This window comes from Lepeophtheirus salmonis, chromosome 3 (assembly GCF_016086655.4).
Source record: "Lepeophtheirus salmonis chromosome 3, UVic_Lsal_1.4, whole genome shotgun sequence".
Lineage (NCBI taxonomy): Eukaryota > Metazoa > Arthropoda > Copepoda > Siphonostomatoida > Caligidae > Lepeophtheirus > Lepeophtheirus salmonis.
Genome location: NC_052133.2, coordinates 6,829,933 through 6,843,171, shown reverse-complemented (window position 1 = coordinate 6,843,171; position 13,239 = coordinate 6,829,933). Strand labels below are relative to the sequence as shown.

Genomic DNA, 13,239 nt, shown 5'->3' with positions numbered 1-13,239 from the left:
ATGCTTTTTGATTAAACTGCATAGGTCAATATCGACAAGGGTTTATTTATCATATCCTTGGAAATTGTGCATGATGGACTGGGATCCCGGCATAGAGATAAAATACATTGAAAATGATGCTGACGCAAAATGCAATTTTAAATAGGATTGTTAATAACATAAATGATAGTTTAAATATTTGTTTGCTTCTCACAGTATTTTATATTCAATTTATGAAATTCTTCAGCTTTTATAGAAACATTTGTATATTCCGTATAAGATCTGGAGGGATTGATGTATCAATAACTATAATTTCCATTGCCTTAGGAAAAACGTTTGCCTTTAAAAAATGTATCTTTTTTTTTCTCAGTGATTGCACACAATGTATTTAAATATTTATGAATGCTACAAAATGATTTTTAACTTGGGGATTATGAGAAATTTTAGGATCCTGTTAGTAAATAATAAATTTAAATAATTATTTTTTTATTTTAAAAAGAAATAGTTGATGTTTCTTATTTTACCCAAATATTCTTATTGTACTAATTATCATTCATTGTCCGCAGATTGGTTTTTTAGATTCTCAACCTGATCCAACTTGCAACAGAAAGACTTAAATAGTAAATGATGAAACAAATTTTGATAGAACTGGGGGTTGTATAATTGTGAAATACATAAACCCGATCCAATCAAATGAAACATACTCAAACAAAAAAATGCATTACTCCCTGTATAATCTCGGTTGTAAAACCCCCTGAACTAAATATTATTTAATAGAAAATTCAACTAGTTAATGCCCAGAAAATTTCAAACATACAAACCATATACTCATATAAGGCTGACTTGTATTATAACTTTTACACTGTTGAATCCCTATTATTTTAAAATGATTCAAAAATACTAAAGGTATATATTATAATTATTATTCAGGAAATACTCTAGAATATTACATTATATTAATCATATGTTTTCTTTTTTTAAATTTCAGTCATGGTGAAGATTTGATTGTTACACCCTTCGCTCAAATCCTTGCAAGTCTTCGTAGTGTTAGAAATAATTATATTCAATTAAACAATGTTGCGTTACAGAGGTAAGAAAGTTTTTGTTTTTATTTCTCTATGACATAATACAAATATTTAGTTACAACTTTATATATTTGTCTCCAGAGTATATTTTGTTGAAATTCCTTTTCTTGCGGATTAGTATTTTACAAAACGATAATATAAACTTTCATACAAGAGACCGTATATAAAATTGAGCAGTCTTTTGTTGCGAATAAGCTAAAGTTTAGCATTTTTGACGATGACAAGTATCCAGTTGTGTATAGAAAAAAAAAACATAGGTCAAAATTTCCAAACTATTTAAATATTTATATGTTGTGTTGAAGTTGAGATGTCAATTCATTTTGCTATTGTAAAAGGAAATTGTTCAAATTATAGTTTCTTTGTCTTAAAATGCTTTATCTAATTACCAGCTATTAAGGAATAATATTTTTAGATATTATTAATTAAAATTACAAGGTGATTATGCATTTATGAGAAATATTACTGGGCATTTGAACTTTATAATTTGTCATATAATACTTTTATTTAATAAATATTATCAAAATAGTCCAAAATTAAGGGGCGTTAGCAAGAGGTGGGCTAGAAGGACTGTAGCCCCTCCCCTAAGTTAAGAATTTTTTGTCATGATGAAACAATGTTATGCAAATTAAGGTAAAATTTTATATATAAAATATTAAACCAAACAATGTAATTTTCTGTGAATAGCAATGGATTTTTAAAAATATTCCAAAAAAAAAAATTTTTAGAAAACTTTTTCCCAAAAAAAAATAATTTTTCAAATTTGTTTCTGAAAATTTTAATATTTTTTATTACATTTTTTGCCTTTTATTCCTAAAAATTAATTATTTGAAATTTAATTTTTATATTTATTTTCTATAAATTTAATTTTTGTATTTATTTTTTATTAAATTTAATATTTTAAATTTTGTTACTAAAAAATTACATTTTTGAAATTATTTTCCTAATAGTTTTAAAAACGAAGCCAAATATTGTTTTGAAGAAAAATAATTAGACCTTTGAACCTATTAATGATAATGTTTTTGATTCTTCTCCTGAATCAAATCATATATTAACAGTAATAAATATATTTCCAAATGTTATGCGGGAATAAAGTTATATCATTTGGAAAGACGTGAAAGTGAGAGAATCAAAGACACCAAAGTTTGGAGCATACTCAAGATTCTAATTCAATTTCAGAATCAATCATTATTGATTCTGAAATTGAATTTTAGTCAGAATAATCTCCCAAATCCATAATTAATTTATTGAAATGATAAATAAAATTATATTTAAACTAGAAGGAACAAGCTATCTTAAAGATAGCCATTGAAAAATTAAAAAAGATTTTCTTAATATTTATTTGGCTTATGTTTAAACTCTAAGCTAAAACTATATATTATAAACTCTAAATTTTGAATAGGTACATTTCAATTAGAAAACTTCCTTGTATACAACATTTTTTTTTGTTTTCTGTCCATTTGATGTAAGTATAATCAAATCTGCAGCCCCTTTTGACGCTCTTGAAAATACAACATATGATTTTAGTCAATATTAAGAATTTTTTTCAAATTTTTGACCTTGTGATTTATTGATTGTCATTGCTAGTGATAACTGAATTGGAAAATGTTTTATTATAAGTGAAAATTGAAACTCATCACCACTAGAAGTAAGGGTCATTTTTGGAATAAATAAACTTATTTTCGGAAAAACAAACTTGACCTCCAGAGCCCAGGAATATAGTTTTATTAGAATAAAACATAGACCTACGTACGTAACTCAGAATTCGGAACAACTTTTAATCATGTTTAAAGTAAGTATCTGTCTCATTTTTGGAATGAATGTGATTTGTCATTGTTTTTCAAAGTGGGATGTACATCAAACACAGAAATTGTTTTAATATTATGTAGGATATAAAAATTGGAATAAAATATTCTATTAAAAAATACTTTATTTACTTATTGACATCTTTCAATAGTAAATTCATATAATGATGATAATACATTATTATTATTACAATATACATTTAAAAAAATTAAAGTATTTGATGCACTTTTTATGTTTTCAACACACCTAACTATTACAATTCGGATGTTTTTGTCAACTATTTCTTCTTTTTTGAGGGTGTCAATTACTTATTTGTTTTTATCACAAAAACTATTTGTTATTTAAACCATTAAAAAAATGGCAGTGGTAAAAATGACTAGGACAAAAAAGAAAAAATGGATTAAATTGAATTTGTTCTAAAGGATTACCAATTCGTTTTCAAGTAGTTGTAACAATGGTCGCAGTGCAAGTAGAATTAAAAAACAACTTGCTTTTTTCTATATAAATGTACTGCTCCCCTGCATTTGCAATACCAATATTAATATTATCTCCTTTAAGTCCTCAAGTTTTTGCAGTTGCAGTTCCAATCATGTATAGGTTTGCTCTTGAATCAAGTAAAACTCTAACTTTAATTGATTTTCCATTTACAAGATTGATTACCCAACAACATAAAGTAGCACTAAATCTTAGATATTTCGGAAATTTTCGCAAAATAAGCCAACATAACCTCTCTTGAAGTTTTCTCCAAGGAGAAGTTATTTTTATCCATAATATCAAAGACATTAGTGTTGTTGCGACAAATCTATCATTTTAGTATAATAATGAAATAGTCATTACATAATATACATTAGCAAATATTATAAGTTCATTCCTATTCATTTCGTCCATTCTACCGAAAACAAGAAGAATATAAAGTACTCTCCATAAGTTTGTGTACACCTACAAGGTAAAGGGAAAATACGTCTTTTACTACAAAAATTGACTGCTAAAAGCGAGCGTGTGTATTTTACATGAATTACGTACTATTCATTTTCTTATTATTAGTTACATACATAAATTATATCTATGTATTAATGCTAAATGTATACCTTTCTATTAATTAATTATCGTCATTATCCATTCACTGATCATAAACCACAATTTTGTTTCGATTTATTGAATATTAATTTATTGTTGTAAATTCTTAGTTAGTATTTGTAAAATTTGCTTATACAATTTGTTTTGAATCGAGCAATAATATTAGATTAATATTATAATTATGTTTACAAACTTTCTGAAAATGTTTTTTATGGATAAGTTTTCGTGGAAAAATAATGATTAATAAATAGAAAATAGCATTTCCAAGTAATTAGGCACCAGGTATAAAACTTATAGTATCAGTTACATCGAAGCTCATTAATTAAATTAGTATAAATAGGATTTTTACTTAATAATATTTATTGTATCTATCCAGAGTTACACATAATAAATCTATTAGTATAATATTATAATAGCATGTGTTAGTCATTTTCTCCAAAGACTTATTATCTTCATCTCGGACAAGTCTATATTTTTTTAATTTTTGGAGTTTATGTATCCACTGTTATTAATAAAGCCTTCGTTTATTTTGTGATGATTCTTTTAGTGTTATACTGTCATTTGGCCATCTTCTAATCTCTGATAATATAGTATTGCATTTAAAAAGATCCTTATGAATTTGTACAAATAGTGAATTAACTGGAGCCCAATATTGGTATTAACAACACTGTTAAAGATGTCCAGGAGTCGTCTTTTACATATATATATAGCTAGGTCTATTTTATGAGTCCCAAAATGTCAAGAATGTAATACACGACTGCCACTTTTTTATTTGTCCAATGATGTGTGCAAGTTAATAGAGCTAAATTATTTAAAAGAAATTTGATAAAATATGAATAATAGAGGTTGATAAGTATCATCTTTTTATATACTTTATTTATCTTGTGTCTTCACTGTAAAACTTTGTATGGAAATTATGAACGATGATGAAACAAATGCACTTTTTTTTCTTCTTTTAGATTTGACGACGAATTCTAGTCGAGTTACGAGTCTTTCATTTCGATTCCTGTACAAATCTGTAATTTCTTTTTTCTAGTCCAAATTGAGTCTTTTTGGAGTTCTGAGTCCCAATTTAATGCGAGTTTACTACAACCCGTGTCCGAGTCTCCAATTCTAATTAATTAGTTATAACTATCATTAATTGATTCCCAAATAAACGGAATAATATTTTCGTCACTTCACTTCTATGTACTGAATGTAAATAAAGAAAACAGCACGCACTTTCAATAAGTTGCGAGAGCCATTCAAGTTCTGAAGTAAAATATGTCCTTTAGTAATTTGAGTTTTTCAATCAACACACCCAAAGTGATAGATCATGACTGTATAATAGTCTTTATTGTTTGTTTTTAATATAAAGGCAGTATTGTGATCTTGCTGAAGATCCAATCCGATGGGACAGATGTAGCAATACTGCATAGTCTTGTTTTCGACATTAGTTATGAAGTCTAGGATAAATAATCTGTCAACTTTGGCCACCATACTTAAGGGTCTGAAGTTCTAGCAGAATGAAGATTCTGCTACGAAATTAAGAACTTCTAAAATTGCATGTGAAGAGGAAGTATAATATTCTACAGTCTAGCTTTAACTAATTCGAAATAGGACGTCCTCACTGAACATGAATTTGAAGGGATGAATTATGCATGGGAGGTTTTAAATCCCTTTTCCTAATGATAGATATTTTCTAAAATATATATATAGTAATGATCTCTTGAAATTGTGCCCTTTTGTTTGTGGGCTTGGGTAATTCGCCTCTTTCCGCTCCCAAGCTTTGTCCAAAATTGTCTACTCAATAGGGTAATGTTACTTTCCAATAGCTATGTATTTCTTGAGGGATAGGGAATAGGGATGCTATTGAATTGAAATTGAAGGGCGTCGAGGCTTTTGCTCAAAAAGGGTGTCCAGTAAAATTATTGTGGTAAAAGGTTGGGGTAATTTAGTTGCGTGGTAACATTCGGACAAGCAAACTATCTAATGATAAAAAAATTCCATCTTATATACTAAAACACACCCCGACCCACGGCAGGTAAAATTCTTCCACAGACGATTCTCTGAGTATATCAAGGATCCCTTGTAATATCTTATAATACAGTGCAGTTCACTGGATACCTTGATCATTGGTCAGTTCAACATAACTTATATACTAAAACTCCCACATCGCATGAATAATGAAATAACACCTTTAACTTGTTCTCTAGTTAACCCATTATTAATTTAAGCCTTCATTTTAGTTAATAAATGATTATTAGTTAATATCACCTGCACAACCCGTGGGCCAGTGTATATTTTTGGATATTACGAGAGGTTCTTGATGCTAAAGGAAGTGGCAGCAGGGAAATATAACCTGCATCTGGGCTCAGCATTTCACCTGCACACCACGTGGGCAGGTGTATATTATAGCATTTTAAACAAGAATTTTTGTAGTTGATGAGTTTGTTCATACGATGCCTATATAATAATACTATAGAAGTGCATAATTTTGTAAAGAGTGAGTGTCCTATAAGTATTTCATTTGATACATATACTTATTACTTTTGGTATAATTTCCAATACTTATTTTGATTGTTATGAAAATTGACGATACTTTATTTAATAATAAAATCAATTTCAGGTTTTAATTTGTATGGAGTATATTTTAATAATAATGAACTATCTGTATTAAGGTTATATTAATATTTTTTTATGTATATTATCTAATTTACCATTTTATTACATAATATAAGAGTGGTGAATAAAAGATTAGCAATAAGTAAAAATTATAGCAAACATATTTTCTTGAATAAAAGCACACAATAGAACATATATACATACATGAATAATAAATATTAATTTGTAATTTGACAATTTGTCTAAGTTTTACTCAGTTTTCAGAATGCACTTGCATTCTTCAATTTGAGCTTTTTATTACGATTATTTACTTTAATTCTTGTCCTTGTTTTCACATTGGATCTAATAACTTCTTTCGCCAAGTTAGATGTTTATGCAGCCTTTCAAATACGTTTGGGTTTTAGTCAATGGTTATAATGAATGTTTTTCCAGGCAATGACAAAATTTCAGAAACTCCCAAGAGGGGATTGTAAGGCCTCCCTTATGGACCAATTAAATCCAAGGGCTAGACGTTTCTTTATAAAATCCGAAGTCACATGTCTTTTCCTCTAGATTTGGTTAAAGTTTTTTAATTTTTTTTTTTGCCGAAAATCCTGTTATATATAAGCCAGACTCTGATCTAAACAATCATTGGAAACTTGAGATTATTGTTTGTGTCTGCTGGAATTACCATCTCGGCTTTAAAAGCTTGAAGAAGTCCAGAATCTTCTAAATTTCCTATGATTCAATTTTACCCTTATCTTGCTCATTTCTGGTTGTATGTTTGAGGAGAACAAGTGACTTGTTATTTATTTTCGTAATTATTTTGTCATCATCCTCATCCTTTAACTAATCTTCAACAGCTAGATTTCTTAAGACAAGTTCATGATTTTTTCCAATCAAAATTACTTTTAGCCTTCTGAGGGCTTCCAATGGAGATTAATGCCCCTTGTTTCCTGTGATTGCAGGAATCCGTGAGAATACATTCTCCAGACAATCTTAATTTAGATTAAAATGAATTTCATTCCACCATCCTTGATACATTGAAATAATGATTTTGTTCAACAAATGGAGATTCAAATTCCCTTTTTAAATGCAAGCTGAAATTTTTTCCTTGTTGGCACTCAGTGATCCTGCTACAAATTTACATGAGCCCATCATTAACAGTCTCTGTTTCTGAGTTCATTCTGGTTTCCTGGACCTTATTTTCTTCCAATAGTTGTTTTTCACAAGCTCTTTCCTTTCCCGAGTTTAATTACTCTGGAGGATTTGTGTTCATCGGAAGAGGGAAAAGCAAAGGGAATATGGAGCGAGGGGCCTGCATCCCTATTTAGTTTATTCCTGCCCTTTAAGCCAAGAAGATAAGGCTGGAGATTCCACTAAAAATCATTTTGTGTTAATGCTTATCACAAATCTTTGTATTCTTTATATTAATTAGGCCTTTTCTCCTGGATACTGATATCCCAAGACGCTGGAGCATCAAATTTTTCTTAGGAAATGCAAAATACTGGGCCTCCCGTAGGTTAGGACAGCAGGGTATGCACAAACACGATTTCAATCTCGAGATAATGCCATTTTTACTAAAGAGCATCCAAATTAGAGCATTTTACTTCTTCAATGAAATTATCATAACTGTATCAACAGCGACGTCAATACGTCAGATGAGTCAGCTAACGCCAACCAGACTGCATTAGAAAATCCTTGTTGTCTCACCTTTATATATAGTTATTAGTTTTGGGGTTCGTTCTGCAAATCCAAGACGGTCTGAGACCGTTATATTTTGGTTGGACCGAATTAGTTCGGTCCTACAAAAAAGCTCGGTCTAGATCAGTTCTAAAGGAAAAATTCGGTCTAGTTTGGTCGTCCCAAAAATCAGTCTAGACCGATTTACAGATAAATTGTTTATATCATGACATCATATGTTTTTTCCATTACAATGACGTTATTGAAGTTTAAACAGAAATAGTTCAGATTAATTTTCATCCCACCGTCTCTTATATGTACATATACAGTATTTTTTCAGGAACTCATCGTGTACTTTAGATTTGATCTAGAAAAAAAAATCGGTGATGGACCGAGTCTCAACACTAATAGCCATCCTGCAATTTTCCTCTCCATCGTTATTATTATAGCGAAGGCGGGTTCACTGAAGTGCTTACGTACAATTGAGCACGTATTTCTTTTTCCTTTTCATTATTTTTGAAATCCTTTTGTAGTGATTTTCTTACGTACAAAAATAATTTATGAAGTTAAATTGAATGATAATAATAAAAAGGGAGAAATTATACCTGCTGAATGAGTATGTAAGGACTTCTGTAAACCCACCTTTAGAGAATAAAAATTAGAATTATCAGGATCTTTCTCGACAAGAACGAAGCATTCATATTATGATTATTAGTATATCTAGTATATAGAAGTATTTTCGGAATAATTTTGCAAGTTTTTTTCAATTATTTTTACCATTGCCAATGTGATTTCCCGCTCCCTCCTTGGTTTGAGTAAAGCCAACTAACCCCTTGTTACTATATTGATGATAAGTATTTTATCAGATGAAATAATTTTGCAATTTTATATACTTTATCACTTTTCCTTTTCTGTCCTTACCAATTTGTACTTCATATTTTTTCCCTTGCCATTTTTGTGTTCAAATTCTTAAATAACTATAATAAATGTAAACATTTATTATTGCTATTTAAGCGCCAGTTATAATGTCCGCCAAATAAAACCCACGAGCTCTTTGGAATATTAATGTTTATTTAACACTATCTTGTATTGTATATTTATTTCCTATTAGTGTTGTCTTTACTCAAACAGTTATCGTCTCAGTTTGATCTAACTTACCGAGGGGTACTTTAAAATCTGAAACACTTTGAATTTTAAACTTCATTAAGATATAATTTATTGACTATAGAATTTCAACAAAATTACTACTATGAATAGATGTGTATCTGAGCTCTCTTAATCATTAATGTAGCCCCCATAGCGGCAAATGAAGGCTTCCAGGTGGAGGAAGGCCTGACACGTGCTACAAATGTAGTCATCTGTAGGGCGTCCCAGTCCTGGCTGATAATGGCTTTGAGTGGCCTCTGCAGGGCCTCCCCTCGATATGCACCCAAAATGTATAATCGAAGAGGTTGGCATCAGAGCTGTAGGGGTGGGGCAGTTTCCAAAAAGATTGTACAAGAAATTAAAAGAGTCTTGTAGTGTAGAAGATGGGTGTCTTTCATTGCTGGTATCAAAAGTGGCCTCTCCACCCTCAGAAGGATCTTTCCACCCACTTTTGTCATAGCTTTTGAGCAGTTTGGTATGAAACCCTAAGATATCTTGTATGGGTCCTCATGGACTTGAGACCTGGGCTGTTTTCTTTAACTCCCCCGGACCTAGTTTGGCCTTTTTGAAAGAGTTCTTCTTCTTCTCCAATATTTATGATATATATAAGCATATATGTATGCAGTGACTATTTTGAGTAATTCAAACAAATAAACATTGCTTAATTAATAAGATTAGGCTTTACTAAGGAAGGCACTTCGTAACAAGGCCTTTATTTCGCGATGATGACATAAGAATATAACAAAGAGTTAATAAAAAAAGATAATTTGAAGCGTACTTAAAAAGGTTTATCTCCCATGATCCCATTTTTTAAATTATATTTAAAGATTATAGTAGTCAGTAGTTTTTATGAGAATATTCTATTTGAATGCGACTCGTCAATGTTGGAAATATCCGCTTTATTTTGATGAGTAAATAACCATTTCATAATGTTGAAATATTTATTTTCAATGTATTATTTCCAAATTATTAGATCAGTATTTCAGACCGAATAAATTTACTCTCAAGAATACTGTAGCTAAAAAAATCATAGCTGTTGCGTAACGTAAATATCTAAATAATATAGAAGAATAAACAATACAAGGAAAATCGTAATACTTGTTGCAACTAGCCCATCTGTAGTGAGCGTTACAATATTATCTTAAATTGATCATTAATAAGTGAGATTTGAATTTTGATGTAATTATATCAACTGAGAGCAAAATAATCAATAATTTAAATGATATAAATTACAGGAAAAACAATGGAAAAAATTACTCCTTTTTTAGGGCCTTCCAAAGGCTAATGTAACTACAGCAGTCGCAGTGTACCATGGACTTTTAATAGGGTGTTGATAAAAATAGAAAAATCCTTGAAAAAAGGATCATTTTACTCAAATTAGTTTTTCTAAAACAGTTCATTAAATGAAATTTTACAGAATGTACTAAAAAAAAGGCAACAAGAAGGCTTTGCCTTCCATAAAAATAGGTAATACTAAAATTACTAAAAATGCAACTAAAAATATTTAAAAAATATCATTTAACCTCTGTTATTAATCTGAGACATTATACACCCCTAGATTGATAAAAATACTCACTATTCCTTTGAATCAACAATATATCGACAATATTGAAACATTCACTCTAATTTTATGCAGTTATAGATTTATTTATTTATTAATTAAATACCCCCGTCAGTAACCATAGGGCAAATTTTATTCAAAATGTATATTTCTTAACCCTGTGGAAATATAAATCTGTATATATATATAAAATAGTTTGTTTGTGTGTCCTTTATACGTGGCCCACACCGTTGAACCTAGTTTTTTAAGGATCTTTAAAACAAAAATGAAAAAAATCAATCAAAATCGAATGATAATAATTTCTAATATTAGGTTTCTTTTATTACCTTAACGAGTACTTAAAAAAAATATAACTTCCAAAATAAAAATCTTATTTTACTCTTTATTTTTTTTGTGGTGAAACAACTTTAAAAAAAAAACATAAATTAAGATATTCTAATAGATTTAACAGATTAAAATTCATTTTCCTCCATATAGTTCTTTAAAGTCGAAATATAGCATTGAATCGTAATATACTCTTAAGAATTTGGTTTTGAAAGGCTTATGCTCATACCAACATTTGATTTATGGTCATTTTGTGTTTCATAGCTTAAATAGTAATAGTTAATGTGGTTTTCAAACTGCGAGCAAAAATGCTGTTTTTAAATTACATATTTGACTAGGAAGTTATAATTAGAAAGCAAAATAAATATGGGGTCAGTGCCTTGTGTCTGAAAATTAACATTCAAATTCACCACTATATCTGGTTGGCTAACCAAATAAAAAATGTTTCAGATCACGACAACAGAGTGGTAGTGGGAACCCCTCACCTATGGCTACGCAAACATCTAGTTTTTCTTCATCATCACCTTTTAAGTCAATTGAAATGGGTAACTTTGACATTTTTACAAAAAGTAATCATAGATATAGGCAAATGATTTCATTTTCAGATGATGGAATGGTCAAGATGTCTATCGAAACATTGGAGGAACTGGATTGGTGTTTGGATCAGTTGGAAACCATACAAACACATCGATCTGTTTCTGATATGGCTTCAAGCAAGGTAAGACAGAGTTTTAGTTTTATTTAACCCCCGCAACCCTAACTATCAGATCGACCAAAAATAAATTAATGAATAAATCTGATTGATATATATTTTAACCCATTTATGCACAAGTTATTTAAATTATATTATGGTTTTCTTAAAATTGATCTGCTTTAACTTTATAGAATACCGTTTTTTATCCGAAAAATTTGTACACTTTGCAAAATATTGATACTTAATGTTGGGCACATATATAATATTAAAAACACATTAAAAAATAAGAAATGGTAACAGATTTCGTCATCATTTTTTTTTATGTAAGTAGGTCTCAATTTTGTTTACATTACATAGGTGTCATCTAAAAAATATCATGATATCCAAGTATCCCCGTCTTGCAATTACTTTCACAAAGTTTATTTGATGGATGTTCTCATTATAAAAATGGCAGTTCCAACTTTGGCAACAAAATTTGTCATTGGGGTTGTATCCTTACTAAGTAACAACTTCATGTGTCACAGTTTAAGAGCCACTGTAATGAGTATTCACGAGTATCTTACTAAGTGAACCTAATAATAATAGCCTTTCAAGAATAAAATATAAATGATTTACTGTAAAAAACCTATATTACTTTTTATTTATTTATTTACACTGATTATAAATTAATTTTTAAAGAAAGGCAATTTACTTTCTTAATAAATAAATGACACCATTCCAAATCGCAGTCAATTTTAAACAATAAAATAGAATACATAATTATTAGATAACATTTTGAAGGAAAGCATGATGAATATATGAATAATATGAAATATTAAAAATTCATTTTTGATATAACACTTTGTGGCAGTAACTTTTTTCTCATAAGAGAAGAGAACGAAGAAGTGGAGATTAGATGATCCAGTTTTTTAATCTTACGCTTGATAAATAAATTCTTAATCACGGAACTCTAGTTTAAGTGTTCAAGCCCCTAAAGATTTTTTTTTTTTCCTTCCTTTTGCACTATCTTCTTCTCTTCATTCAACCGACTTTGTGCATACAAACTCATTTAAAGCAGCACAAGCAAAACTCTTCGTGGAATAAACAGTATTATATTGTGATCTAGATAATAAACATTTTTATTTACTAATAAATTTGAGGCCACTCGCTCAAGCTTGCAAACCTTCCAAAACCATACAAGAATATTACTTTTACATTTGATATTATGTTGTTGAAATTGCTACCCTTTTCAGTTTGACATACTATGTCATTATATATTCAGTTGTCCTTCAAAAAGATTGTATAGAATCAACATCTACTATAAT

The 13,239-nt window shown here is 29.3% G+C and overlaps 1 protein-coding gene across 7 annotated transcripts in view; it reads left to right on the top strand.

The window, feature by feature from the left end:
- Window positions 1-13,239, top strand: part of LOC121114280 (3',5'-cyclic-AMP phosphodiesterase 4C) — a 531,705-nt gene that overhangs the window by 462,442 nt on the left and 56,024 nt on the right. For all 7 annotated transcript variants that reach the window (XR_011779171.1, XM_071886949.1, XM_071886954.1 and 4 more), the window contains 3 exons: window positions 968-1,069; window positions 11,692-11,786; window positions 11,847-11,959. Coding sequence is in view for 6 of the 7 variants with exons in the window: in XM_071886949.1 (XP_071743050.1) it covers window positions 968-1,069; window positions 11,692-11,786; window positions 11,847-11,959 (310 nt within the window). In the remaining variant the exon portion in view is untranslated. The remainder of the gene's footprint in view (window positions 1-967; window positions 1,070-11,691; window positions 11,787-11,846; window positions 11,960-13,239) is intronic.